The sequence below is a fragment of the Meles meles genome, chromosome 16, assembly GCF_922984935.1.
Source record: "Meles meles chromosome 16, mMelMel3.1 paternal haplotype, whole genome shotgun sequence".
Classification (NCBI taxonomy): domain Eukaryota; kingdom Metazoa; phylum Chordata; class Mammalia; order Carnivora; family Mustelidae; genus Meles; species Meles meles.
The window spans coordinates 44792422-44819630 of NC_060081.1; the positions used below are offsets into that span (position 1 = coordinate 44792422).

At 40.0% G+C, this 27209-nt stretch overlaps 1 protein-coding gene across 1 annotated transcript in view; it reads right to left on the reverse strand.

Moving 5' to 3' along the window:
* SPTLC3 (serine palmitoyltransferase long chain base subunit 3) overlaps window positions 1-27209 on the reverse strand; it is a 134177-nt gene that overhangs the window by 94811 nt on the left and 12157 nt on the right. The window contains exon 2 of the mRNA XM_045980168.1: window positions 7030-7215. Coding sequence (XP_045836124.1) covers window positions 7030-7215 — 186 coding nt within the window. The remainder of the gene's footprint in view (window positions 1-7029; window positions 7216-27209) is intronic.

Genomic DNA, 27209 nt, shown 5'->3' on the forward strand with positions numbered 1-27209 from the left:
AGCAGGCTCCCTGCTGAGCAGAGAGCCCGACGCGGGGCTCGATCCCAGGACCTGATCCAGGTCCAGGATCATGACCTGAGCCGAAGGCAGAGGCTTTAACCCGCTGAGCCACCCAGGCGCCCCCAGAAAGCCGCTTCTAAGAATCATCCTCAAATAAATGCATGTGCTGCTCATAGAGGAATTATCTGAAGTAATAAAATAATAAAAATGGTAATACAAATAATTATATACCCCCATTATGTAATACCATCATGCAAAGTATTAAAAGGAATGAGGTAAACTTGTATTGGCATGTGAAGGTCTTCAGACATAGTTAGGTGAGAAAAAAGTGAATCACACAGAAGTCTGTATGATGCAATCCCATTTATGCTAAGGAAAAGACAGAATGGGTGCAAATGAACCTAAGTGTAATTAAGTGCACGAAAAACACAGGAAGAAAGATTTTGCTCGTTATTTCTGTAACAAAAAGGAAAGGGAAAAACAGACACAGGTTTGAGGGGCTCTTCATTAGGACTTGTCATAATCCACCCAAATCACACATTGGCTTAGTACCATTGGTGTACATAGCAAAGCTCTACCTTTTCAGTTTGGTTTCACCTATATGTAGAATATAAGGAATAGCACAAAGAACTGAGGGGAAGCGAGGGAAAACTAAATGGGTAGAAATCAGAGAGGGAGACAAACCATGAGAAACTCTGGACTCCAGGAAACAAACTGAGGGTTACAGAAGGGAGGGGTATGGTGGGAAGGGGTAACTGGGTGATGGGTATTTAAGGAGGGCATGTGTTGTGATGAGCACTGAGTGTTATATGAAACTAATGAATTGTTGAACACTACATCAAAAACTAATGATGTACTACATGGTGGCTAATTGAACAATAAATGAATAAATATTTGGTAGAATTAAAAAAAATCAGTGAACTCTGCTTTCCTCCTATTTGTAGATTCCTTCTTGCAAAGGGAAGCAAAGTCTATACTGCAAAAGCACTAAAAAAAGATTAAACTAACATTTTATGACACAGAAGAAGTTATATGTGTGTGTATAACATGTATATATGTGTATTTATTTGGATGTTCCCAAATAAATACTGAGTATTCACTATGTTGAGGCTGTGATCTGATTTTACTGATGGTCTTATTTCATAAAATATTTCTAGAACTATGATTTTAGAGTCACTGTTCCAACCTATGGCACATATTTCTCTCCTAGAAGCAATTATGGAAAATATTCAGCCCTTGTGAGGGTGCATTTGCTTTTTAGAAGCATCTGGGAGGTGAATGAAGTCTGGGTGGGGAGACTGGGGAGTTCACTGGCCAGCAATTTCTGCTGCATTTAAAGCTATTGATTTCTTAGTAGACAGTTAAGTCAAGGAAGTGAGGGAGTGACCCTTTGTGCCCCAGGAAAGTTCAAGAAGCATTGTTCTAAAACACTGGCCTCTAACTCTCTGCATATGAGAATCACCTGGGAAGCTTTTATGAACCTCACCAAGGGTATACCACAGACAAATTAAATTAGAATATTTGTGGGTAAAGCTCAGGTATTAGTAGCTTTTAAAACTTCTTAGGTGATTCCAATGTACAGTCGAGGCTGAGAATCACTGGTCTAGTATTACCATCTCACCAGCTGCTGGCTAATATGTTAAGTTTCCAAGGAAACCCCAGTGAAAGCTCTTTGACTTTGGACTCACCCAGGTCCAAACAGGAAGACCAATGCTTGGGCCATCTGTTTGCTTTGGACAAAACTCATACCCCGTGACCTTAATGGAACTCATCTTTCAAATTACTCAGAAGAAAGTCTCTCTGGGTGAATCTTGTTATTGTAGCAGGGTGCAAAATGTACATACAAAAGGGCAATTTTTAATTCAGGCAAATATTTGGAGATTTGTCTTAAAAATCTTTACAGTTACAACTTGTTTCATGTGGGAGTAAAAATCTCTGGGGATGGGCCAGAAATGTCTGGGATGTACTTGTAGAGGAGCTTCAGGGACTCTCTGGGTCTAGTGTGAACATGGACTTGCACTGCTATGTTTTCTAACAGGCTGGTGCCCTGTGGAGCAGGTCTTGCTGAAGCTGTTATTAAACTACTGGGATTGAGAAATGGGCTGTGCTTGGAGTTTTCAAGTCTCTGATGATGCTTGACTTTCATGTGATTTTTCTATTTGTTGACATCTTCTGGATTTTGCAAAGTTAAGTCATCTGATTATTCTATTTGCTGATATCTTCTGGATTTTGCAAAGTTAAGTCAAAGTTAAGGGGCGCCTGGGTGGCTCAGTGGGTTAAGCCTCTGCCTTCGGCTCCGGTCATGATCTCGGGATCCTGGGATCGAGCCCCACATGGGGCTCTCTGCTCAACAGGGAGCCTGCTTCCCCCTCTCTCTCTCTGCCTGCCTCTCTGCCTACTTGTGATCTGTCTCCCACTCTCTGTCAAATAAATAAATAATCTTAAAAAAAAAAAGAAAGTGATTTATCAAGAGGTCTTTAATGAATTGCAATTCATCGCTGCGGTGGCCTTGAATTTTAAATAAAAGATACATGTGTCCCCAAAATTAAGCATTAAAAGGAGAATTTAAGCAAGAATATTTAAACTTGTACAGGTCTGTATTGTCCTATTCTTTGCCAGTGTCTTCTGATTGCTAGTGGAGTCGATCTGATGTGCCCATGTCCTGGGCCAGTGATTTGTTTTTTAATGCTCTTCTGGAGGAAGATTTTGATTTTTTTTTCCTTTTCACTTAGTTTATACTAAGTGAATCAGTAATATTAAGTGAATCAGTCACCAAGTGATGTAGATAAGAGGACTGTTAGATCCTTTATGTTTTGGAGTCAACTTCAGGGTATTGGGGCTAGAAATCAAAAAGAAGAATGCAAAAAGAGTCTAAATTTGGGGCAACATTTTAGTTTGAATGGATGGTTTGGTATGAGAGGAGTCATCCCAGTGAGGGAGAAAATAGGAAAATTGGGTTAATAAATTCTTGTATTTGAAAAACAGAAAGAAACGAGGAAGGGGACATATCAGTTAGCTTCACGGCAACCATCATTTTTATCTGTAATGATATCTGTTTATTTTCATCAAAATATCATGCTGTACACTTAAATGCAACTTTTATTAAAAATAGAAAGAATTCACATGGAGTAGAAGAGTGTAATCAGAATCAGCCTCTCTTCATGATCTTTTTGAAAAAAATAATTGTTCTTTTGGATGCACTTTTTTCCTGGCGTCACTTTGCTCTTGGCTGGTTTGTCTAAAGGGACGATTCATTCTGTTCTCTCAGTGACCATGCTTTTAGACTAGAATATAGGGTGCCTGGGTGGCTCAGTTGGTTAAGCAACTGCCTATGGCTCAGGTTATGATCCTGGAGTCCTGGGATCAAGTCTCCCATCAGGCTCCCTGCTCAGTGGGGAGTCTGCTTCTCCTGCTGACCTCTCTCTTCTCATGCTCTCTCTCTCTCTTCCTCTCTCTCTCTCAAATAAATAAATAAAATCTTTTTAAAAAAGAATAGAATATAATGCTCATTTTTGCTAAGAGAGCCAGGAGTCATTGGGAAGCAGTGTGTTTCCAGTAAGAGACTTCAAGATGTGGCTCAAGTAGCCTATTAACACAAAGCAAGGGTACTGTCAGAGGGACAAAAGGCTAAAGGTCAGCCCGAAGACAGGGTTTCTCATGACCAAGTCCCATCAGAAAGGACATACCAGCCGTAGCCACTGCAATTTATTAAAACCAGTTACTCTGGAAGATTATAAACGTCTAAAGGGGCTCCAAAGGAAGGAACGTGTAATAAAAGTATGCCATGTGAAAGGTATGACCACCAAGGTGAGTTGATTGACTGATGCTCTCTACCTCACAGAGATCAACCAGGAGGAAAAGAATTTATTTTGTCAAGAAGTACAGGGCATTCATTTTTCTGATACAATGTCTTCCTCCTGGGAGGTGGTTTGAGTCATGCTTGCAGCTGTAGTGACAGGTGCTGCCATGCAGGCTGCTAAGCCCAGATTGCTCATTGTTGGGAACCAGGCACCCCTTCCCCCAGTGCCAGGAGTGTTTGGAGGCGGACAGCTTGCTGAAGGGAGCTGCCTGTCCTGGGCTCACATCCCTCTATGGTGGTAGCCCCCATCTATCATCACTGGAGACTCCACACCCTGCCATCCCTGAGGAAGGCTTCTGGAAGGCCCTCCCATTTCCAGAGCTCCCTGTGGGATCCACTGGGGCCTTGGCTCGGACTGCATCACAATTCACCTGTCTCATCTTTCTCCCTTTGCTCCCTTGCAGGTGTACAGGTGTTGCTTCCAGTCGTGCACCCCAAAAACCTTTCTGCCCTCACGCCTCCATCTCAGAGTCTGCTTCCCTGGGAACCAGTTTGCCTATATATAACTATGTTCTGCTTGAAATGTACAAAATGCTTTGGAAAGACCAAAGTGACTAGCCCTGTCAGGTTGCTCGAGCAAGAACATTGGCACGGGGTAGAAATAGATGGCAGAGCTGAAGCCGAAGCTTGCTAAGGGATGCCACACCTGAGAAATTTACATTTGACTCACCCTCTGTCCCAGTAAGTATTCTAAAATGTGCTGATCTATTGGGCACCAGTTACCTACACCTGGGGAGCAGGCAGATTGGTGATAAGAGAGCTTCGAGATGGTGTCAGGGAGGGGCTGTGGGGATCCTTGTGAGAATGGCCAGGAAGAACTTGCTTTTCTTATCCCAGTATCCCATTTCATTACCAGCTCCTATGAGATTCAACTGTTTCTATATCCTTTGCCATTTACAGACCTGTACACCCTCAAAACTGTATCTGCACACATAATTTTGTTAATATGAAACTTTGCCATTGTGATGGGTGTGCCACCACCATGCTCGTGTCTGACCAAAGCAAAAAGTTGGCATTACCTTGGTTTCTTCCCTTTATCATATTTTCTATCTCTACCTCCTAAATATCTCTATTAATTCCCTTTTCTTCATTCCACCAAACTCTTTCCCAGTTTAAGGACAAATATCTCTTTCCTAAACTATTTTAAGTCTTTAAATTGTCACTTTGTCAAATTTCCTAGTCTTGAATTGGAATTCCATCTCCTACATTTATTAAATTCTCTAAAGTTCTTCATCCTCATCTCTCCCTTCCTCTTTTTTCTCTATAGACCTTCCTTGGGAGATCTCATCTACTTCTGTGGCTTTGATTAATGTTGATATGCTTAAGATATGCTAAAGATGCCACAATATCCATCAGGGATGTTTCTCCAGGAATCTAGACCTTTCTACCTAACTGCCAGTTCTCAACTTGTCAGAAAAAGAATTGACCATTTTCTCCTCCAATTGACTCTTCCTCCTCTATTTCCCATTTCAATGAATGCCACAGCCTTCTTCCTGCCCAGCTACCCAAGGCATAGACCTGGGCGTGGTCTTTCATTTGTCCATCTCCCTAATTCCCCAAGTCAAGCCAACCATCCTTAACTCCATCTTCTTTAACATCTCTTGGCCTTATCTCTTACCACCACCCCCCCCATTATAACTACTCTGGTCTTACCCCAAGGTCTCACCTAGCTTTTCTTATTTTTTTTTTTTTATATTTTATTTATTTATTTGACAGAGAGAGGTCACAAGTAGGCAGAGAGGCAGGCAGAGAGAGAGGGAGAAACAGGCTCCCCACTGAGCAGAGAACCCGATGCGGGGCTCGATCCCAGGACCCTGAGATCATGACCTGAACCGAAGGCAGAGGCTTAAACCACTGAGCCACCCAGGCACCCCAGCTTTTATTTTTAAGCTAGATTTCTGCATCAGTCTTTTAACAGGTTTTTTGGTCTGTGCTGTCCTTCAATCCCTTCTTCATAGGCTAGTGAACACAGTCTTTCTAATCTGTAAATCCGCATTCCTCTGCCTGAATTCCTTCAATGCCTACCCATTGTTCTTATAATAAATAGCTTTGGCTTATAAAAACCCATTATAATCTGGTCTCTACTTGCCTCTCAGACAATCTTTCTCCCCACATACTCCCACTGTCACTCACAATAGTCCAGTCATTGGAATTCCTTGTTTTCTTGAATGTACAATGCTTTCTCTTACCTCTTTCACACCATGTTTTCTTTCCCTATGTTCTTTGCTTAGATGTGTTCAAGGCTCCCTCATGTGGAATGATCCTTGCCCATAATCATCATAGTATTTCAAAGAAATTTTTAGAATAAAGGAATTCAGGGCATCATAAGTCATATGAACCAATTTGGAGAACATGTTAGGAAAATGCAGGCTCTCTGCAGTTCCCTGAATATTTGCCAGGTTGTCCTAGTAGCTCTATGTGAAAAGAGGATGATGTAGACTTGTATGGGTTAACTCTCAAAAGTACCTATATTAGTGGTTCTAAATTGGGTTTTTTTGAACTTCATGATACCATTTGACAATGTTGGGAGAAATGTTTGATTGTCACAAGTGTGTGGTAGAATGCTAACTCACTGATATGAACAGAGGCCAGTGATGCAGTTAAAAACCTTAGAGTGCATAGGGCAGCCTTCCATGTCAAAGAATTATCCAATCCAAAATGTCAATGGTACCAGAGTTGAGAAATCATAACCTATACAAAATTAAAATTTCATGTTTCACTCAGGCACACTTTTCTATTCTGGGATAGAACATAAATAATATTCACCTTGCAACAAGAAGACCAGAGTCCAGTCCTATCCAAAAGGCCTTGTTCTTATATTTTGATTTTTCATCTTTAAAATGGCATTTTAATACCTGTCACATGGTATTATTATAAAAATTAAATATGATGATGTATTCATCATCATCATTCATCATCAACCCTTAGTTCAGCATCTAGAGAACAGTAGTTTCTTAATAAAATATTTGTTAAAAAACAAAACAAAACAAAACAAAACAAGTCTGACACATGGAAGATGGGGTTTATGGGGTGGAGATGAATAGAATTTATCCTGAGTGGTTTCTGAGTGTCTCACTCTTTTATAGGATCTGTACATGCATCACAACTTCTGAGAACACTTAAGAGAAGAGTATGCATTGACAAAGATCCAAGGAGGTACACATACATACTTTTTGTTCTTCTCGCTCTATGGCTGCGTTACACTTTTCTATTCCACAGCTCCTCAAAAAGTCTCTGAGATAGCCAAATAGGGTTCCAAGTCCATATCCCAAGTATGTGAAAACCATCACGTGAAGAGGTGCTTCCTCAAAGGATTCAACAAGTGGCTTATCATAAACATGTGGCCACCCATTTTGCTGAAAACACAAAAGGAAACAGAAGGTTAGTTCTCTTCCATAACAATAAAACATACATTTTAAAAATTTTGGACTTTGAAGCTTTTAACTTTCAAAGAACACATTTAAGATCATAGAAAGTGCTCAGAGAAAAATGGAAGTTGATCATGAATGAGGGCAATCAGAAAGGTGCATTTTATTTTACAACCCCCCTAATAAAATACTGGATTCAGGCAAAAATTCTCAACAGGCGCTAAATCCATTAAGTGAAAGGTTAATGAGGAACACAGTTTTTGTAAGATGTCAAAGTTATCACTCCCATCAGTTACTCCCTAATCACAAATCTGATTACCTTGACTGGGTGATCAAATTCTATCCCCAATGTTGGAATAAGAGCACTTGTGCTCTTATCAGAATGTAAGATTCAATACACTAATGATACATTTAACCTGAATTTAGTCAAGTTTTCATATCCAACTTCGATTTCACCAGAAACATCAAAAGAAGGGGAAGTAGCAAGTGACTTCATGAGGAAACAATCAGATAACTCACAATGTGTACAGCAAAGGAATTTATCAACAAAATGAAAAGGCAACTGATGGAATGGGCAGAAATATTTGCAAACCAAATCTCAAATGAAGAACTCATACAATTAAAAACCCCTCATGTAACCTGATTTAAAAATGAGCAAAGTCCTAAATATTTTCCCAAAGAAGACCTACAAATGGCCAATAAGTATATGAAAAAGTACTCAACATCATTAATCTTCAGGGAAATGCAAATGAAAACCACAATGAGATACCACCTAACACCTATTAGGGTATGGGTACTATCGAAAAGGTAAATGATAACAAGTGTGGGTGAGGATGTGGAGAAAAGACAACCCTTGTACACTGTCGGTAGGAATACAAGTTCATACAACCATTATGAAAATGTACAACCTATATGAGGTTTCTCAAAAAATTTAAAAAACAGAACTACCCCATGATTCAGTCATCCCAGTTCTGGGTATATATCTATAGGAAATGAAATCAGCGTCTTGAAGAGATATCTGTACCCCCAAGTTCATTGCATCATTATTTATGATAACCAAGATATAGAAGTAATCTAAGCATCTGTAGATGGATGAATGGATAAAGAATATAAAATACTGTAGAACATTATTTAGCCACAAAAAAGAAGGAAATCATGCCCTTTCCAACAATATAAATGAATCTGGGCTACATTATGCTAAATGAAATAAGCCAGGCATAGAAAGAAGGATACTGCATGAACTTATTTATATGTGGAATCTAAGAAATCTAACCTCACAGAAGCAGAGAGTAGAATGGTGGTGACCAGGGGCAGGAAATAGGGGAAATAGGGAGATAGTGGCCAAAGTATGTAAGTCTTCAGTTATAAGATGAGTAAGTTCTGGTATCTAATGCACAGCATGGTTACTATGGTTAATAACATTGTGTAGTGTACTTGAATTTTTATAAGACAATATATCTAAAGTGTTCTCACCACACACAAAAAATATGGTAATGAGGTGAGGAGATGGATGTATTAATTAGCTTGGTTGTGGTAATAATTTCACAATGTTTACATATATTGTACACCTTGAATATAAACATTTTTATTTGTTCATTTACCTCAATAAAACTGGACAGCAGAAGAAAAAAAGAAGGGTGGCAGAAGAAACTTAAAAGACACAACCCAATGCACTATGTATTCCTTCACTGGATCCTGTTTTGTTGTTGTTGTAAAAACATGGTTAAAAAAATCCATATTTTGAACAATTGCATAGGTCCAAATGTGGACCTAGGTTATTATAGGACCTATATTATTCCAAATCTTATTAAGGAATTATTGTTAATTTTGTTAGGAGCGGTAGTAGTATTACAGTTACGTGAGTTAATACTTCAGGGCATGCTGAAGTATTAGGGGAATTAAATGTTACGACACCTATAATTTTTTTAAATGGCCCATCAAAAACAATTTTGGGAAAATGTTAATAACTGTTGAGTCTATGGGGTGCCTGGGTGGTTCAAGTTGATTAAGCATCCAATTCTCAATTTTGGCTCAGGTCATGGTCTCAGGATTGTGAGATTGAGCCCATGTCAAGCTCTGTGCTGAGTGTGGAGCCTGCTTAAGATTCTCTCTCTCTTTCCTGCTGGCCCCACCAACCCCAAATCTCTCTATTGCTTTCTTTAAAAAAAGTTACTGTTGGGTCTAGGTGGAGGTCATATGAATGTTGGTTAAATTATTTTTCCACTTTTGAGTGTGTTTGAAATTTTTTATAATAGAAAGTTACAGAAGTATTTCTTTATATTAGGCGTCAATATTCCAGTGGAAAGTAACTTTTAGTACCAAGCCATTCTGATTCCTGTTTAACTGAATTGCACATAGTAACACAATCAATATTGGCTCAGTGGATTAGTAAGTAAATTATTCCTAAGGCTAAGATTTAATTAAGTTTTAGTCCTTAATAAGTATTTATACACTCACTCATTATTTCACTCAACAAATATAATGCAATGCCCAGATTCTGCTTTTCTCAATGAGAAAGTATTCTGACCACATGGAATATATAACTTTTAGTGACTTACAGGAAATTGTCAAATGTCTACTAGTATTTAATGCATTAATATAATTTACACATATATATTTAGAATGATACATTATATAAAATCTTATTAAATAGAAGCATTGTTTTTGCTACTGTCATAATCTTTGTTGCCACAAGAAACACTGTTTGATTCCATCAACACAGTTTTCCAAAATATGTCACCTTCCTTTCCCCTATGTTGTTTAAGTGGCAATATTTTGGAAATCTCTATGTGACTTAGTCACTCCAAGTTTTATCACAACCCACAAAATATATGACAATCAAAAAAAATCTGTCTGTAGATGAACATTTTTTTATTTCTACATCACTTGTTTTGAAATAATTTTTTTAAAAAGCCCTTTTATGACAACACTGAAAACTTGAATTGTTAAGTCAAAACCCTCATGAGATATCACTAAATCTTATTAAAATTCCTTGCCTCCTTATTTATGCATTCTGTCAGGTTACTTCTCTAGATCCTCCAAACTAACATGGATGGATGGATGTTGCTCTTGTCTCATATGACTTCCCCAAACATTACCTGGTGTCCCAAGTAATGAGAGTGGGAGAGCATTGTTTAATATGAGGTCTCGAATGAGAGGTTATAACCATTGTCTTGTATTTGGGATTATAGGAAATGCAATGTGTGCCGACTGTGAGCTATGGGCAAGGTTCTGGAGATTTGAAGATGAACGAAACAGAGCAGGTCCCTGGTTCCTGACTTCTTGACCTCCTTCTCACTATGTCCTCCCACCTATCCTGTAGGTCTGATGGAGAGCTGATCTCAGTATTCTGATGCCAGCTTTGGCTCTGATCCTTAGCTCTGTTCTGTGCTTAACCTTTGGATTACTTCTGTGTTCTGCATTCCAAGTGGCCTCCTAACCCAGTTAGGAACTCTCTCCTGGCTCCTTTCACATCACAATGGGGACACACCATCCGTTTCCTTCTTTCCTCAATTTGTCAGATTCCAGGAAGGGACCTTGACAGCCTCATGAAGGAGGATTTGATGAGATTTTGTGATTGGTTAGGTACAAGATCAAGGAAGAGGGAAATGGAAAGGATCTGCAAGGAGAATTTTGTTATTGTTGATAAGAAGACAGAGGGAATTAGAAAGGGGGCTGCTTATCAGGGGGAAGACAGAATTGGAGGTGGTTATGGCTCACAGAAGTGGGACCATATGTCGGGCAGTTAGAGATTCAGGAAAAGTGAGAGCCCCTCTGCTGAAACGGAGTCCACTGCTACAAGGCACAGTCTAAGCCACAGTTGAAGGTGAATATGATAAAGGACAAATTATAAAGAGAGAAGAACAGTGGGTTTGAGATAGAATTTGGGAACCCACTGATTTTAAGGGCATCATAGAGAAGAGGAGTGAGTGAAAGGGGCTCAATACAGGTGACGTCACACACAAATTAACTGCTTTAGTTGACTTAGAAGATGGCTAAGTTATGAAGCCACATGTAAAGAGATACACTTCCAGGCCATCCTGTGACGATCAGTTGAAGATTTTCCCTTTTTTCCTTATCTGGCTTGTATCCATTTCTGAGCTCTGTATGTGGCCAAATCAAGCAGCACATTTCCCCTGAAATCCATGGGAACTTTCTGCTTAAACTGGCTCTGTGGCAAACCTGAACTGCACTGAACAGATACCTAGATGCAAGTAACACTGTCAGTGGGGTGCACAGTCTGGGCTTCGGTGCCTTTTTTTTTTTTTTCCCCCTGTGGCTTGTTCTGGAAGAAAGTTATAACACAAAGAAGAAATTTTCAACAAGGTCCGTCAGTTCAGACCAACATCTACTTTCTCTCATAAAACTTGATTTATTTGTTTTAATTTAATTTAATGTAATTTTATTTGGCAGAGAAAATGAGATACCTTAATGGAAAACAAAGTTATTGGGAAATATATAGGTCTTTCTTAACAGATGGAAAGTGACTCATTAACAACATCCCTTTATTTATTTATTATATATTTTTAAAGATTTTATTTATTTATTTGACAGACAGAGATCACAAGTAAGCAGAGAGGCAGGTAGAGAGAATGGGGCGGGGGGATGCAGGGCTGAATCCCAGGACCCTGAGATCATGACCTGAGCCTAAGGCAGAGGCTTAACCCACTGAGCCACCCAGGCATCCCTATATCCCTTTATTTAAAATTGAAGTCCATCATAACCTCTTGGGAAAGGTTTCTCAATCTGGGGTTGGATAGTTATTCTTAAATATGAGATTTTGTCTTTCTAAAATGAGTGAAGCATTAAAATCTTACTTAATAAGTTTGCTGGCCAAAGGCTGACAGACAGAGCCTGGGAGTCCATAATGCGCTTTCTTTCTCTGCTCTACCCTTTCTTTCACAGCCTTGAAAATAAACAGATCCTGAGCCACCTGGCCTAGAGTACCTGCTCATTTGCAACACTGAGACACTGAGGTTTGTTCACTTCCTGGATTCCAGTCACATCTGGAAATTAATAGGGTGTTGGGCATGCTGGGAGGACCCACTTTTATAGGGGACAAGTCTTCCATTCAAATTAGCAGGACTTCTGCTGGCTGAAGACAGTCCTATGCTAACATTAGAGGGATATGAAATCAATAAATACAGTCCCTTTCTCCCAGAACTGATAATGTTATGGTGTATGTGGGATAAGGGTGGGGGCGGGGAGGGAAGGGAGTGAAAAATGACCATAACATTGAGTAAAAAATGTCATAAGGGCCACAAATGGAGGGACCATATCACACGAGGGGGTCAGGAGAGGCTTCCTGAAGGAGGAAGAATTTGAGCCCAGGCCTAAAGAGCTAATTGGTGGAGGGCTCTTTGGCAGCCATGAGACTATCTGGGTTCAAATCCTGGCACTTTCATTTGCTGACTGCATGACCTTGGCAAGTTCCTTAATTTTTCTTGCCCTCAAATGCCACAAGTACACAATGGAGCTAATAAGTGTTGTCCCCGCCCCCCCCCCCCCCAAGATTTATTTATTTAAGAGAGCGTGTGAGCATGAGGGGGGTAGGGGCAGAGGGAGAGAATATACAGTAGACTCCCCATGACCAGCACAGGTCACAGGGCTCCATCTCTGGACCCTGAGATCATGATCTGTGCCAAAACCAAGAGTCAGATGGCCAACGAACTTAGCCACCAGGCGCTCTGAAGGTATATTTGAAAATTAAACAAGATAATATATGCAAAGTACCAGCCAGAGTAAGTACTCATGAAATGTTATTATTTTCATGAAATATTCTGAGTAGAGAAGAAAGATTAGAGAGTTACACTAAAATATTTGGGAAGAAAAGGAAAGAATATGTGTGGATCCCTGCGGGTACCTAGACAGGGAGGAGAAGGAGAATCCACTGAGAGGCAGCAAATGTGAGGGAAGAAACAGTGGGAGGTTTAAGGGGAGAAGGTCAGAGGGTTGGGACACTGGATCTGAGGAAGAACATTGCATATGGGATGCTCACAAGGATCTTTAGCAAGTGATTTTATCCACCGGTTTCCTGAGTGGTTTTATGGACAGCAGGATTTAAGGAGAAAGGGGATGTAGAGGCAACAGATCTTGGAGTGGTGACTACTCGCTGAAGAAGTGTGGTGGCGAAGGATGGGACAGGCAGGAGGTGGTGGCTTTAGGTACTAGTAGTGAAGGGAGCTGCTTCTTTGAGAATAAAGAAATATCATATTGAGGAATTGAGGAAAGTACCCAAAGGATTAAGGACAACCGGAGATAAAAGGAAGAGATGGTATAATTCCCAGAACAGTACCCCTGAGGGGGTGGGAGGGAGAGCACATTTGACTATCTTGACCAGAAGGACATGGACAGTCTCAGTAGAATTTTTCCCCTCAGAATTTTGAAAAACAAACAAACAAACAAATCCCAAACAGGCTGCAGGTCTTTGCTCTGCTGTAGTCCTTAGAGTGGGATTAAAAAAGGATGAGCAAATCTGGAATCAAGGTAATTCTGTGGATTAACCACCCACTCACAAGGAAGTTTTTGTTTTCAGACTGAGGCAGCCTGTGGAACATGGCACATTTCATTGTACCGCTGGGTTGGTCCATGGAAAGAAGAGACAAGTTGAGAATGAAGAGACTGTTAGGTTTGGGTCACTATGAGGGTAGGAAGTCTAAGAATAAGTTTGTCTCTGGGATGACAAAAATGCTAGAAGGAAGTTAGAGCACTGGGGATAAGAAGAGGGCCATCTTCCTTTCTGAAGTGGAATAATGAAGAATTTTCCACATTATGAGAGTGGGGTAAACCTCCTCTGAGGTCTTCTGGGTAGAACACAAACTTCTGAGGATACTGGCATTTTGAGAATGAGTATCTACCTACATTGTAGTTGGTAGGTTTTGAGCAGAGAAACAGAACCACTCTGAATGAAATCAAGTAAGAGACTTATTCCAGTGATTAGGCTGTATTAAAATATGGGAGCTGATTAAACACCCACGGGAGGGGAGACTGTTTCCACAATGGTGCCATGAAGACCTTCCATGGCCTGTCTTAGCAGTAAAACAAGCATAACTGGTAAAAATCATAAAAATACAGCCATGTAGCTAGAAATTGTCTTAAGGAAATACAGCAAATGAGGAAACATTTATTTATTGCTTGTGTGTGTGTGTGTGTGTGTGTGTGTGTATGGCTAGTATATATATATATATATATATATATATTTTCTTTTTTTAAGAAAATTATCATCCTTAAGGTAGTAAAATTCAAAGCAGTTCTTTCTTCAGTACAATTCTTACTTTTGCTCTAAAATATTTGTCTTATTGATTCCCACATCGCCATTTATTTCTCTTCTAAAATACTTTGAAATGTCAGTTATATACAAATGATACAGCCTGAAAACTCATAAAAGTGGAATGATACAAGAATGATGAGCATACACAATTCTACCTTATTTGGAAGGTACTTCAGTTGACAACCTGCAAGTTGTCTGGGTTTATTAACAAATGAGTACTTTAACCACAGCCTTATATCATGTGTTTGGTAGATATAAATGTTTAGAGATGCTTTATAAAACTCTTATGTCTCAGTTTAGTCTAAGTCCTATCATCCTGTCACAAATAGGTGAGACACTTCTGCTCAGAGTGGATCATTTAATTCTATATGTTTATAGTCATGTTTAATTTGGGCATAAGCACCTTATGAGTTTTATTTTGGACTTCTACAGTCACCTGGTATAACTAATCATTGACTACTGGCAGACCTTAGCATAAAATGTTCTCCATGATAAAACCAAGTGGAAACCTCTTCTGTAGGGTATTCCAGGAGGATAGCTGGTGTAAAAGAAACATTTGCTCAGCCAACTCAAATTGTTCAGGCCACTGGGATACATTAACATATGACAACTTAGGTTAAAACTTTTTTTTCCCCACACAGTCTTCAAACTCCAGCCTCAAGTGTGCCTGAAAGATTTCATTATTATTGTTTTTTCTATTTCAACACTAAACCAAACCTTACTGTGCCTGTGTTACCAAATGCTCTGCAGAAGCATCTGCCAGGATGTGCCCACAGACTATAGGCTGACAGCTACGACCAGAGAGAGATGTTCAGGGTTCCGTGGGAACTGGGAGAAGGTTGTATCTAACTCTGGCTGGAATAGGTAGGGGAGGCTTCATGAATGAGAATGCAGTTGACTAAGGGCTTGAAAGATGCGGGCAGGAAGGTTAAGGCAGAAGGAATGGATGGAGAGAAAGATCCCCAACTTGGAACTGGAAGCATCAGAGGAGATGCCCATCAACCCATCTCCTGGGCCAATGCAATCATCCTCTCACCTCCTGGATGCTCTCCTTATTCCATTCTGACTCTTGAGATCTCCAGCTGCTTAAGTAACTTTAGCTCTAAAATCCATTTATCACAGCATTTCCAAAGCTCTCCCTAGAGAAGGCCACTGACAGAAAGCGTTTTTGGAAAAGCTATATACTGCTGTGTCTCTTGGGTATTTATATATGAGCCATCTTTCTTGTTCTTCACTGTTACTCCCTATTGCTAGCAAACAGCTTCCCGTGGTAGGTTTTGAATAAATACTTGCTCATTGAATCAGCTTATTGAATGCTATTAAAATAATAAGAGTGAAACACCCTTTAACTTGGGAAATCCAATACTCTGGTTTCTCTTCAGATTGCATAAATCTTTCACCTTTTAACTTTGGGAAATCCAGCCCATGTATCAAATATATCATATATATCTACCTAGGCCATGACAAAAGACTCTCTTGGGGAAGTGCTGGTTTTCAACATAAAGCTAAGTTTCTTAGCATAGACATGACTTGCCTCAAGACCTCCCATTTCCTGCCTTGCATTTCTTGCTTAAGTAACATTAAATTTTCATTTCACACCTTGATTTTATCTCCTTCACAACCTTTCTCATGCTGCCACTTTCTTGTAATTTCTTCGGTTTCTACTCCCTTCCCAAACTGTCTCTTGCTGCCACCCTACCCTCTTTTCCACACAACACACAAGCACACCCTTTGCCTGCCTAACAGTCCCTGTTTAAGACCAGCTCCGGCTGCTTCACTTCATAAGAAGATCCCGGCTTGATCGTCTCATGGTGTGACACCATCATTATACTCACCACAATGTGTTACAATAATATTTTTAGAAGACAAGGCATTTAATAAAAGGACAGAAAATAAAGGATTACTTGCAAAATAATAGCTTTCATTATCTTGCATTCACGCCTTTCAAATATTTCAAATATTTTAACCCTGTTGTTTGTCCAGTGTGGTGAAGACTGGCTAATCACCAAACCCAGTTCTCTTTCCTCTTCCTCCCAGCTGGGCTACATTTCCCTCCTCCCTTGCAGGCAGATGTGGCCACGTGACTGCCTGTGGACCAACATGAAACGGGTAGAAGGGAAATGTGCTGCTTTCATGCCTGGCCCATAAAAAACTCTCTCTTGTGATCCACTTCCTTCTCTCTTTCCCCTGTTGCCCTCTGAATGCTGATAGCCAAGGTGACCTTGAAAGCCACACATTAAAGATGGCAGAACTCTTGTTAGCCTGATTCTCTGAATAACTGTGTGAGCAAAGTCCTCACCACTTTATCCTCCAGTTTCCTATCACTGTCAGTTAGACTTACTATGGGTGAGAAATAAACTTCTGTTGGGTTATGCCATTGAGATTTGGTGGCTCACTTACTATGACACCTATTATTATGTAAATGAATACATTCTATAGGGATTCTGTTAAAATGTTTTTGTTTCTAACCTTTGCTTAGATGTGTTTGGGAGAAGTCTAAGAACTGAGTCACGTTCCCAAGGAAACGTATTATCAGGACCCATCTGGGCTGACCAAAATTCAAATATAAATCTGGGAAGTTTATGCCATTAAATTAACTGAGTCAAAGATTCAATTCTTGATTCATTTAGCATCTCGGTATGTTGAGCAGTGCATGATAGATAAAAGGATATCACATGATTTAGGCTTCAGTGACACAGACATCAGAGAAAAAGAGAGACAAGATTATTAACACGGAATTTTTCAGGGGATAAGGTCCTTATATATTAGCTACTCAGTCCTTTTTTTTTTTTCTTTTCTTATTGATGAACAAGTTCAGTTCTTCTGAGATCAGGTTTGTTTCCCATTATCTTGACTTTCCTCTTCACCATCTGAAAAGGTAGCCAATAGGTCAGGGCAGCCCATGAAGAAAGCCATAAGCTTCCACAGAACACACCCAGATTGGGAAATGAAGAATTCAAAATAAAGGGCAGGATTGCTTGGAGAAATGTAAAGAGTCCCTAGCAGAATGCCCAGTGAATATCTGTTGTAGGAATGAGTAAATGAGAGGGAGAGAGCCACGCTTGGGAAAGGTGGGAGAGGTGAGCAGGGCCTTCTAGGATAGGAAGACCAGCATGGGCACTTGTTGCTGGGTGGAAACAGAACTTTGCTTGGGCCTCTGGCTGGACCTTATGTATTACCTGCTTGGATATGAGATGTATGGAGTGCACAGGTACTGAATGAGCCTTCTGTGGCAAGGTAAGCTAGACTTTCTGTTTCAGATAGCAGTGAAAGAAAGGTATGCCTTCATTGAGATGCCTCTTTATCAGAACTGCAGGAGGATGGATATAGGGCAGAAAGATTTGAAAGATCCTCAGATCTTACCTGGGATGACAGCTGGAGGGTAGGCTCTAAAGTCAATTTGACATAATTCAAACAAAATGGCTGTCCTTCACCACCCTCCAATGATTGTATTCTTCTGATATTATTTACAACCAGCTAGCTTACTTGAGGAACACAGAGCTTTTACTGAATTATCCTGATAAGTCAAAGAAAACAATGTACCAGTAATTAAATATCACTGAGAAGCACTACCATCTATTATCTTGTTGATCAGTTATAATGTGCCATGTAAGAACAGTGCCTTTCTCTGAGGTGTTTGAAGGTATATGACCATGTTCTTATTTATTTACAGGACATTCTTAAGAGGTAGGTGGTGGAAAACTGTAATAGTATTAGAATTCTCTTTGCTTAATAAGAGAGGCATAGGGCATTAAGCAACTTCCCTAAGGTTGCTTGGGGAAGGCAGGATAGGTCAGGGCAAAGTTGAATTTCTCAATTTTACAACAGCAATATTGAAGCAGAAAAGCTTGAATTTAGACTTTTGGGACAGACCGAAACATATTTCAGAAATAAAATAGGTATAGGACTGAATCCTTTCCAGGTAAGTATGGGTAACTGCAAACACTGTGGGAAGGCTGGCTACCATGGGGATATTCCTGTACTGGGCACTGGGCAAATCATCCAAGGAGTCTCTCTTATAGCCCCATCTTTACAGAGCTCATGGGCTAATGGGGAGATAAAATATGCATACAAAAATATAATATTTCAGGATGAGAGAATAAGAAGCATTCAATGGCAACATCTCATCAAGTATATAGCAGTGGTAAAAAGCAAACAGGAAGTTTGCTAAGTCATCCCATCCTTATACATTTGTTCATTCATTCATTCATTCATTCAGCAAGTAAATATTGAGTACCTACGCTGTGCCACTGTTGTGCTAGGTCCAAATGACATGGTGGTGACCAAGAGGGTCCCAGCCTCTGACCTCATGGTCTGTGTGTATGCTATCCAATAAAATAATCACCAGCCACATGTGGCTATTTACATTTAAAGAGTTACAATTAAATAAATTTAGAGACTTAGATCCTCAGTTCCACTAATCACATTACAAGTGCTTGATAACCACATGTGGTTGGTGACTACCTTATGAAAGGGAACAGATCTACAAAATTTCCATTACCACAGGAAACTCTGTTGTTCAGAGGTCAGCCAACTGCAGCCCGTAGACCAGATAAGACCCACCACTTGCTTTTATAAATGAAGTTTTATTGGACTACAGCTACACACATTTGTTTATGTATTGTCTCTGACTGCTTTTAAGCTATAATGGCAGAATTGAATGGTTGTGACAGAGGCTATATGGCCCACAGAGCTGAAAAAAATTTATTATCTGACCCTTTAGAAAAAATTTTGCCAACCCCTGGTCTAGATGGAATACAGATGCATAATAAATACTTACAAAAAGGGAAATGATGTATAAATAAGAATGTTATGGGATGCGGGGCACCTGGGTGGCTCAGTGAGTTAAAGCCTCTGCCTTTGACAGATTTGGGATCTGACCTAGTTTAGGAAAAGAGAAAGACCTTCCTTAAGAAGACAGTGTTTAAAATGAGATCTGAATAATCAGTAGGAGTTTACCAGGCACAATGTTATCAGCAGAAGAAAAGCCTGAAGAACTATGGGAAGCAGGGAGAGAGCACAGTGTTTGGTAGGCATGGACAGTGAAGGGGCAGGCATGGTCAAGGGTCATTTCTGGAGGATGGGAGAGAGTCCATCCACTCTATCCGTTGCTACTACATCAGTGCCTAGAATGACATCTGATACGTAGTAGCTATCCAATAAATATTTGATGAATGAATGACTGAGTGAATAGCCCATGTAGGTTATGCTGAGCTCATAAACCAAGTTTAGGATTTCAGCCTTGATTCTAACAAGGTAGCCACTGATGAGTTTGAGAAAAATGTGTAGCTTAAGAATGTGATCAGATATGTGTTTTCAAAGGGCTCTTGGAAGCTGGGTGAAGAAAAGATCTTTGGGAATACCCACATTCAATGATTCACAGTGATCTTTGGTCACCTGGTTGGTAATTCCAAAGTCTTTCCTATATCCACCCTGGAAGCAGATCTAATGATCCTGAAATTTTGCATTTACAATCCCAAATCAAAAGGATTTGATTAAATTGTAACTGTATGGGAATGAGCCAACAGCAGAGGTATGCTTGGACACTAGGTGAGGTGTGCACTGCGGTATTTCTTTAACACACCAGGCAGCCAGTGACTCATAGGTGAGTTACAACAAGGGTGGGGCTCTTGGAAGAGCACAAAATGTGGTTCTGGGAGTCATTTGGCTGAGCTCAGTGGACTGAACTTGGATTACAAACAATGGTTTTTCTCTTTGAATCAAACTGAATCTATTTTTTTTCTTGCACCTCAGTGATGCTGAACTACATACTTGGGCCACACCCGAAACTTCCTGTTCTGTGAAGCTAGGCCAAACAGTGCCTGACTTTCAGCAACGTGAAGACGCAGAAGGCCCTGCTACCTAGAAAGAGAGAAACTGCCAAGGATCCAGTTGCTGTTTCTTCTCTATGTGTTTCTTAGTATTTGGTCCATGGTTGTACATACCTGTTCTCCTTGCTTTTCTCCTCCCTTTCTCTGACTCTCTCCCTATAAAACCACACACATTTTATGCATGTCAAGAGCAGCTTAGGAACCTATGACCTGGTTCATATTTTGCTTGCCTTCAAAGACAGAATGTGAGAATGTGTTTTTTTTGTTTTGTTTTGGTTTTTGGTTTTGTTTTGTTTTGTTTTGTTTTTTTGAGATAGTGAGCATGCCCAACAGATGGGGGTGGGTGGGCAAATGGGCAGCGGCAGGCAGAGAGGGAGAGAGAGAATGCTAAGCAGGATCAATGCCCAGCATGGAGCCCAACTCGGGGCTTGATCCTGTGACCCTGTGATCATGATCTGTGCTAAAATCAAGAGTCGGAGGCTTAACCGACTGAGCCACCCAGGCACACCCAGAATGTGTCCTTAAAGAGATTAGTTGAACATGGCTAGCATTTCCTCACTGAAATCTTTTGTTTCTGTGGAAGGGAGCACTATCTTATGTTCCATGAAAACATTTTTCTCCTTGGAAAAATAAGTATACTGTCTCCAAACAACCCATTCACCAAGAATGTGATACCGTAACAAATTATTTCTTTGCTTCCAAAAAATCTGATAATTTCCATGGTCATAGCTATAATTATCTGGTTAATTTTTCTTATCATGTGACATATAATGTAGAAAAAAGTAACCTTGCTCTCCAAGAGCAAGGTTAATTTTGACTAGTTCTTATCTGTACTCCTACATTAACCAACTAAGTAGATTCAGGCATTTTTAGCGATCAGTTTCTGAGCCCTAAGTAATGAATGGGTGCAAGGTCTGAGTTGTCTGATTGGTGTAAAGATTAATTACACCTAACAACAACAAAAAAACCTCTCTGTTCATGACCTGATTTTTTTCAGGCTGTCATTTTCTCAGGCCACCATGCAGAGTACTTTTGTTTTTAGTCTGTAGGCACTTGAATCAGTGGTCTTGCTAAGAACTTAGTGGTGGGGTTGGCTCAGTCAGTAGAGTGATTAATCTCAGGGTTTGGGAGTTCAAACCCAACTTTGGGCATAGAATTTATTTAAGAAGAAAAAGAAAAAAAAAAAAAAAAAAAGAATTGGCCAAGTGGCAAGCATGGCCCTTTAAAGAAAATGTCAGTCGCTTTTGCATAACTGACAAACCAAATCCTGAGGGGCATCAGTTGTGGGATTTTTCCTGGCATCTTAAATTATTTGCATGAGTTGGCAAAAAGTGCTCATGCCAAGAGCTCTTCTGGGGTTTGTTTCAGTTCTATGATGTGAAAGACAGTGTTGTGTAGTGGTGCTAGAAACTGGCAGTGGACATAGGTGTGTCTTTCTCTGGATTGGCCATTCTGAGGTCTTGGGCAAGTGATGACACCTATTCAAGTCTCAGTTGCCTATTGAGAAATGTGTCAAGATCTAGAAAATGAGATAACGTGCCTCTCTGAGATTTGAGATCAATTCTGCCATCATTGTTCAAGTGTTTGAGGTGATCTGGAGCCTAGTTTCTTTAGGAATAATGATCAAGTGGGTGACTAAGAAACATGCTATTTGGCAAGAATCCCGGAACTCGGGGCGCCTGGGTGGCTCAGTGGATTAAGCCACTGCCTTCGGCTCAGGTCATGATCTCAGGGTCCTGGGATGGAGCCCCGCATCGGGCTCTCTGCTCCGCAGGGAGCCTGCTTCCTCCTCTCTCTCTGCCTGCCTCTCTGCCTACTTGTGATCTCTCTGTCAAATAAATAAATAAATAAATAAAAATCTAAAAAAAAAAAAAAAAAAAAAAGAATCCCGGAACTCCTACTGTGTCATCATCAACGTCATTGCCTTGGGCAAACTCAGAAAAGGAACCAAGAACTGAACTGATTAGAAGCAAGTGTTCATGATAGTAAGTGTTTGAAAATGAACTTGAGGTTGATAAAAGGCTCAAGAAAAGGTACTTTACATATGCCATGTAACATAACAATGGGAAGACAAAGGCAAACGATTTTAAAAGAAAGATTTATAGAAAGTTGTGCTAGCGTTGCTGTCTGACTAGGGACAAGTAGAGTAGAAATTAACATTTTTTCAAGGCTTTTAGAATCTCATGGATTTTTGTTTTTTAATTTACTAAGACTGACCCCTAAAGCTATTCTTCTGAGTAAGTTTAATACCAAAAGAGCGCTCTTCTTCTTGTGAATTACACCACTGAAGGAAAGATGCCTTGGTTATTTTCACTTCCCACGTGTTCTTGCTAGGAGCAGTTGATGGAGTTATGTGCTGAATAAGGGATGGATTAATGTGTACTGCAACCAGTCCTTTGAGACCTCTTGGAACTTTAGAGTCATAATGTCTGAGACTGTTGTTCAGCTCTGTCCCCATCGTCCATGTGGCTTTGGCTTCATTATTTTTCTTTTTTAAATCTTTTTATTTTTTTATAAACATATAATGTATTTTTATCCCCAGGGGTACAGGTCTGTGAATCACCATGTTTACACACTTCACAGCACTCACCATAGCACATACCCTCCCCAATGTCCATAACCCACGACCCTCTCCCGACCCCCTTCCCTCCAGCAACCCTCAGTTTGTTTTGTGACATTAAACCATCCGTTATGGTTTGTCTCCCTCCCAATCCCATCTTGTTTCATTTATTCTTTTCCTACCCCCCAAACCCACCATGTTGCATCTTCACTTCCTCATATCAGGGAGATCATATGATAGTTGTCTTTCCCCGAATGACTTATTTCGCTAAGCATAATACCCTCTAGTTCCATCCACGTCGTCGCAAATGGCAAGATTTCATTTCTTTTGATTGGCCTCATTATTTTTCTAAGCCCTGGTTTTTTCATCCCTAAAATGGGCCAATAACAGTCATTCTATGTGTTGTATGAATCCAGTAAGATCCTGGATATTGGCTGATCGTACAGTTATAAGGATCTGGGTACTTGATGCCGAGAGTTGAAAGGGCAAAGAATTGTTAAGTGTTAAGAAATCATTGTCTTAATTTTGGGTTCCCCAGAACCAGTCCCTGAGGAAAAGACTCAAATGCGAGTTGCTTATCTAGAAAGTGACCCCAGGAAGCACTGGTGGAGAGGGAGAATGAGATAGGGAAGGGAAGGAAACCAGGGAAGAGTGTGCTGTCAAGTCATTTATTACTGTGAGTAACTGACCCTCCCTTCCAGATGGGGAAACTGAGGCACAAAGGGATTATGCCACTTGTTCAAGATCACAGAGCTACCAACACGAAGCTGGAACTCAAGTCTACACAGGGCCAATGGTGACATTAGGAGTCAGATGATCCTGGTTCCCCTACTTACTAGCCATGTGAGTGACTGTCTGACCTTTTCAAACCTTGGATACTTATGTGTGAAATTCGAAAACCCATTGTGAGGATTAACAATACTATTTCAAAAGCATAAAACCATGTCATCGCAATCATTCACTCTAATTAATATTGATTTTTCTGACCTGCTGTTCTCAGATATGCAAAAAAAAAAAAAAAAAAGCTTTCCACATGTGGCTTTTATTTTGGGAAATAGGAAAGGAGATGCTTTACTTCTAACATGAGACAAATGCAATTTTGAGATATTTTGAAAGGGGAAGCTAATGAATTTGAAATAACAGATACCACTTTGAGTCTTGGGATATTGTGTTCCCTAGCTATTTGTTTTAACCCTATGTGGCTGGGGAGGGGGTCTTCACACTGGTGTGACCTTGGAGGTAATCAGTTAGCTTTGTTGACCTTCATTCCTCCATCTGTAAGAAGACAAAGGATGGCGTGGAATTGTAGGGATTTCTAAACCGAAGTCTCTTTCTTCCAGATGGATTATACTAAGGCCAAAAAAGGAAAATGGCTCTTAATCCCTTTGGAATTCTATGTGTGCAACAGGGAAGTTTCTCTAGACAAACCTTCTGTTGAGCCTTCTTTTAACTCAGGAGATGCCAATTTACACATTACTCACTTCTTTTTGAAGCCAGCATCCATCTTGCTAGTTCAAATGGAAGAATGAACATAGGGGTCATATCATTTCCAGGCATGAATGGACTAGCCAGGGGACATATAGACCCAAGCTCAAGAGATAAGAATGCTTCTTTGTCATTCAAAAAAACATATAGAAATGCAAGCTCATTAGCTTATGCATGTACAAGTAGTTTGAATACATGCAGGCAGTACTATCCTGAAGGAACAAGAACCAGATACACCTAACAGAATATCCAACATGAAGAACAAAAGTATTTTTCAGACTCCAAGTCTTTTGAGAGGCAATAGGCCTCCATAGGACCCGACAGAGGGGCCCAGAAGCAACTAGGTAACATCTATTAACATGATTTCATGGGCCTCGGATCAACAGTGTCCACTTCTCAGAAGACACCCGCCTCCAATTTTGTCCTTAAAAACCCTGACTTGTGCACCATTGGGGAGTTCGGGATTTTTGAGCATTAGCTCCCTGTTCTCCTGGGTGACATCACCCAATAAATAGCTCATCTTCCTTCACAGCCAAAGCTCTGTGTCAGTTTTTCTTGGCTTGCTGCACACTGGGTAGATGAACTCTCATTTGGTTTGGTTACATTTTGTCCAGAGATTAAACTCTCTGATGTTAAGTGGACAGCTTTATAAGATCTTTCCAGAGTCAAAACTATAGTATGAAATTTTCCTGATAAGAACAATCAAAAAGCAATGTAGGTCAAAATTTATTGAGTGGTGGAATTCAGATTTGTCCATTTTATTATATGTAGATTTTACCTCAAAAGAAGGGAAGAGAAAAGAACTGTAGACAACTATTGAAACCACATGATATTCATGCAGAAAGATTTGGGGTGAAGTGTACTGATTCTACAACTTTCTTTGGAATGCATAAAACAGAAAAATTGATAAGTGGATAAAAGAATGGATAGATGGATAGATATGTAATAAAATAAAAACAGTAAAATGTTAATTGGAGAATCTGGGGGTAAGTATATGAATATTTACTATAGAATTCCTTTGATTTTTATGTGATTTTGCAAATATTCACAATAAGATGTTTGAGAAAAAGGCATTTTTTCCCCCCTAAGGATAAAAACATAGAACTTGGGACCAGCCCAGCACTACTAACTAGAGGTTTACTCTTAGGCAAATTTACTTAATTTTTATATGTTCAGTTGACTCATCTAAGAAATGGGATAGAGTAAAAGTATCAAACTCACATAGTTGTTGTGAGGAACAGTGAGTTAGTAGTATTTATAAGGTTCTCAGCATGTTGTGTGATGTAAACATTTGTTACATGATATTTTAAAAATCATTTTATATACAGGGACATTCATGAGAGAACAGATTGTACTGACTTTATTTGGACATTCAACCCTAAGAATGCAGAGTTTTATTAAAACCAGATGACAGGCTTATATACCCTTAGGTATGTGTCATTTTCTCTCTAATCCAGGTGTGTTTCATCTCCTACTAAGAAACAGGAATCATCAGGATGGGTCAGTGATATTTAATTTCTATTTCATTTACTTCAAAAAAGGTCCACTTGCTTAAAGCATGTTCCCTGACCCCACACCTAGAGTGTATATAATGTCTGGATAGCAGTATAAAAGTGTATAGCTACCTGGTCTTAAAAAATAATCTAGTGGTTTGGTAATTTTTAAAAAGAGAACAGTGAAGAGTGGCCATGTTCTCCAACGAAGGTCAGGAGCCCTATAATTTAATCAGTAAGAGGTTTTACACTTTGAAATATACAAAGAAGCCTGTATATCACATTAAGTGGGGCTTTCCCCATATTTTAAAGAATGAGGCATATGGAAAGCAAATGGCAATTTAAATAGCAAACAAAATAAGCTGAAATGGAATTCTCACAAACAACAGATTAACACAAATAGGTGGGTTTTGTTCATTCTACAGATATTATTGAGCACCTACTATGTACAGGCTCTGGTCTAGGTGCTGGGGATTCAGCTGTAAATAAGACAGAAATCCCTGCCCACATGGTGCTTATATTCTATTTTTTTAAATTTTTTTTAAAAAATATTTTATTTATTTATTTGACACAGAAAGAGAGAGAGATCACAAGTAGAGCAGCAGACAGAGAGAGAGGGGGAAGCAGGCTCCCTGCGGAGCAGAGAGCCCGATGTGGGGCTCGATCCCAGGACCCTGAGACCATGACCTGAGCCGAAGGCAGCGGCTCAACCCACTGAGCCACCCAGGTGCCCCTGGTGCTTATATTCTAGAGGATGAAGCAGGCAAGAGATTGGAAATGAGTGTGTGTGTGTGTGTGTGTGTGTGTGTGTGTGTGTGTGTATACAGTGTTAAGGACAAATGAAAACAATCAGGAAGGGAAGGGAAGGGGTGAGAAGGTTTGCAGTTTTCTATAGGGTTGTGAGCTTATATCTCACAGAGACAGTAACATTTGAGTAAGGACTTGAGAGCAGGAAGGGTGCAGGTATGCGGACATCTGGGAAGTGCATACAGGAGAGGAAGTGTGAATGTCCCCAGATGGGAGGATGTGTCCAGCCTGCTTGATCTAGTGTGGCTGGAATAGATTAAGCACTGGGGAAAAGAGCAGGACATGAGTCTAAGAGAACAAAGCCATGGGGCCTTATTAGATCATTGTAAGGATTTTGTTTTTGAGTAAAATGGGAGCCATGGAAGGATTTGGTCAGAAGAGTGACATCTCTGGATTCCATCAAGATCCTTCAGCAGTTCTGCTGAAAACAGTCTTTCTGGTGATGGCAGATGGGAAGGCAGAGGCAAAAGCAGAATATGGTGGTTTTAAAATTTGTCTATGAATTCTTTGATATTCTTCCCATTAGGAAATTGGGA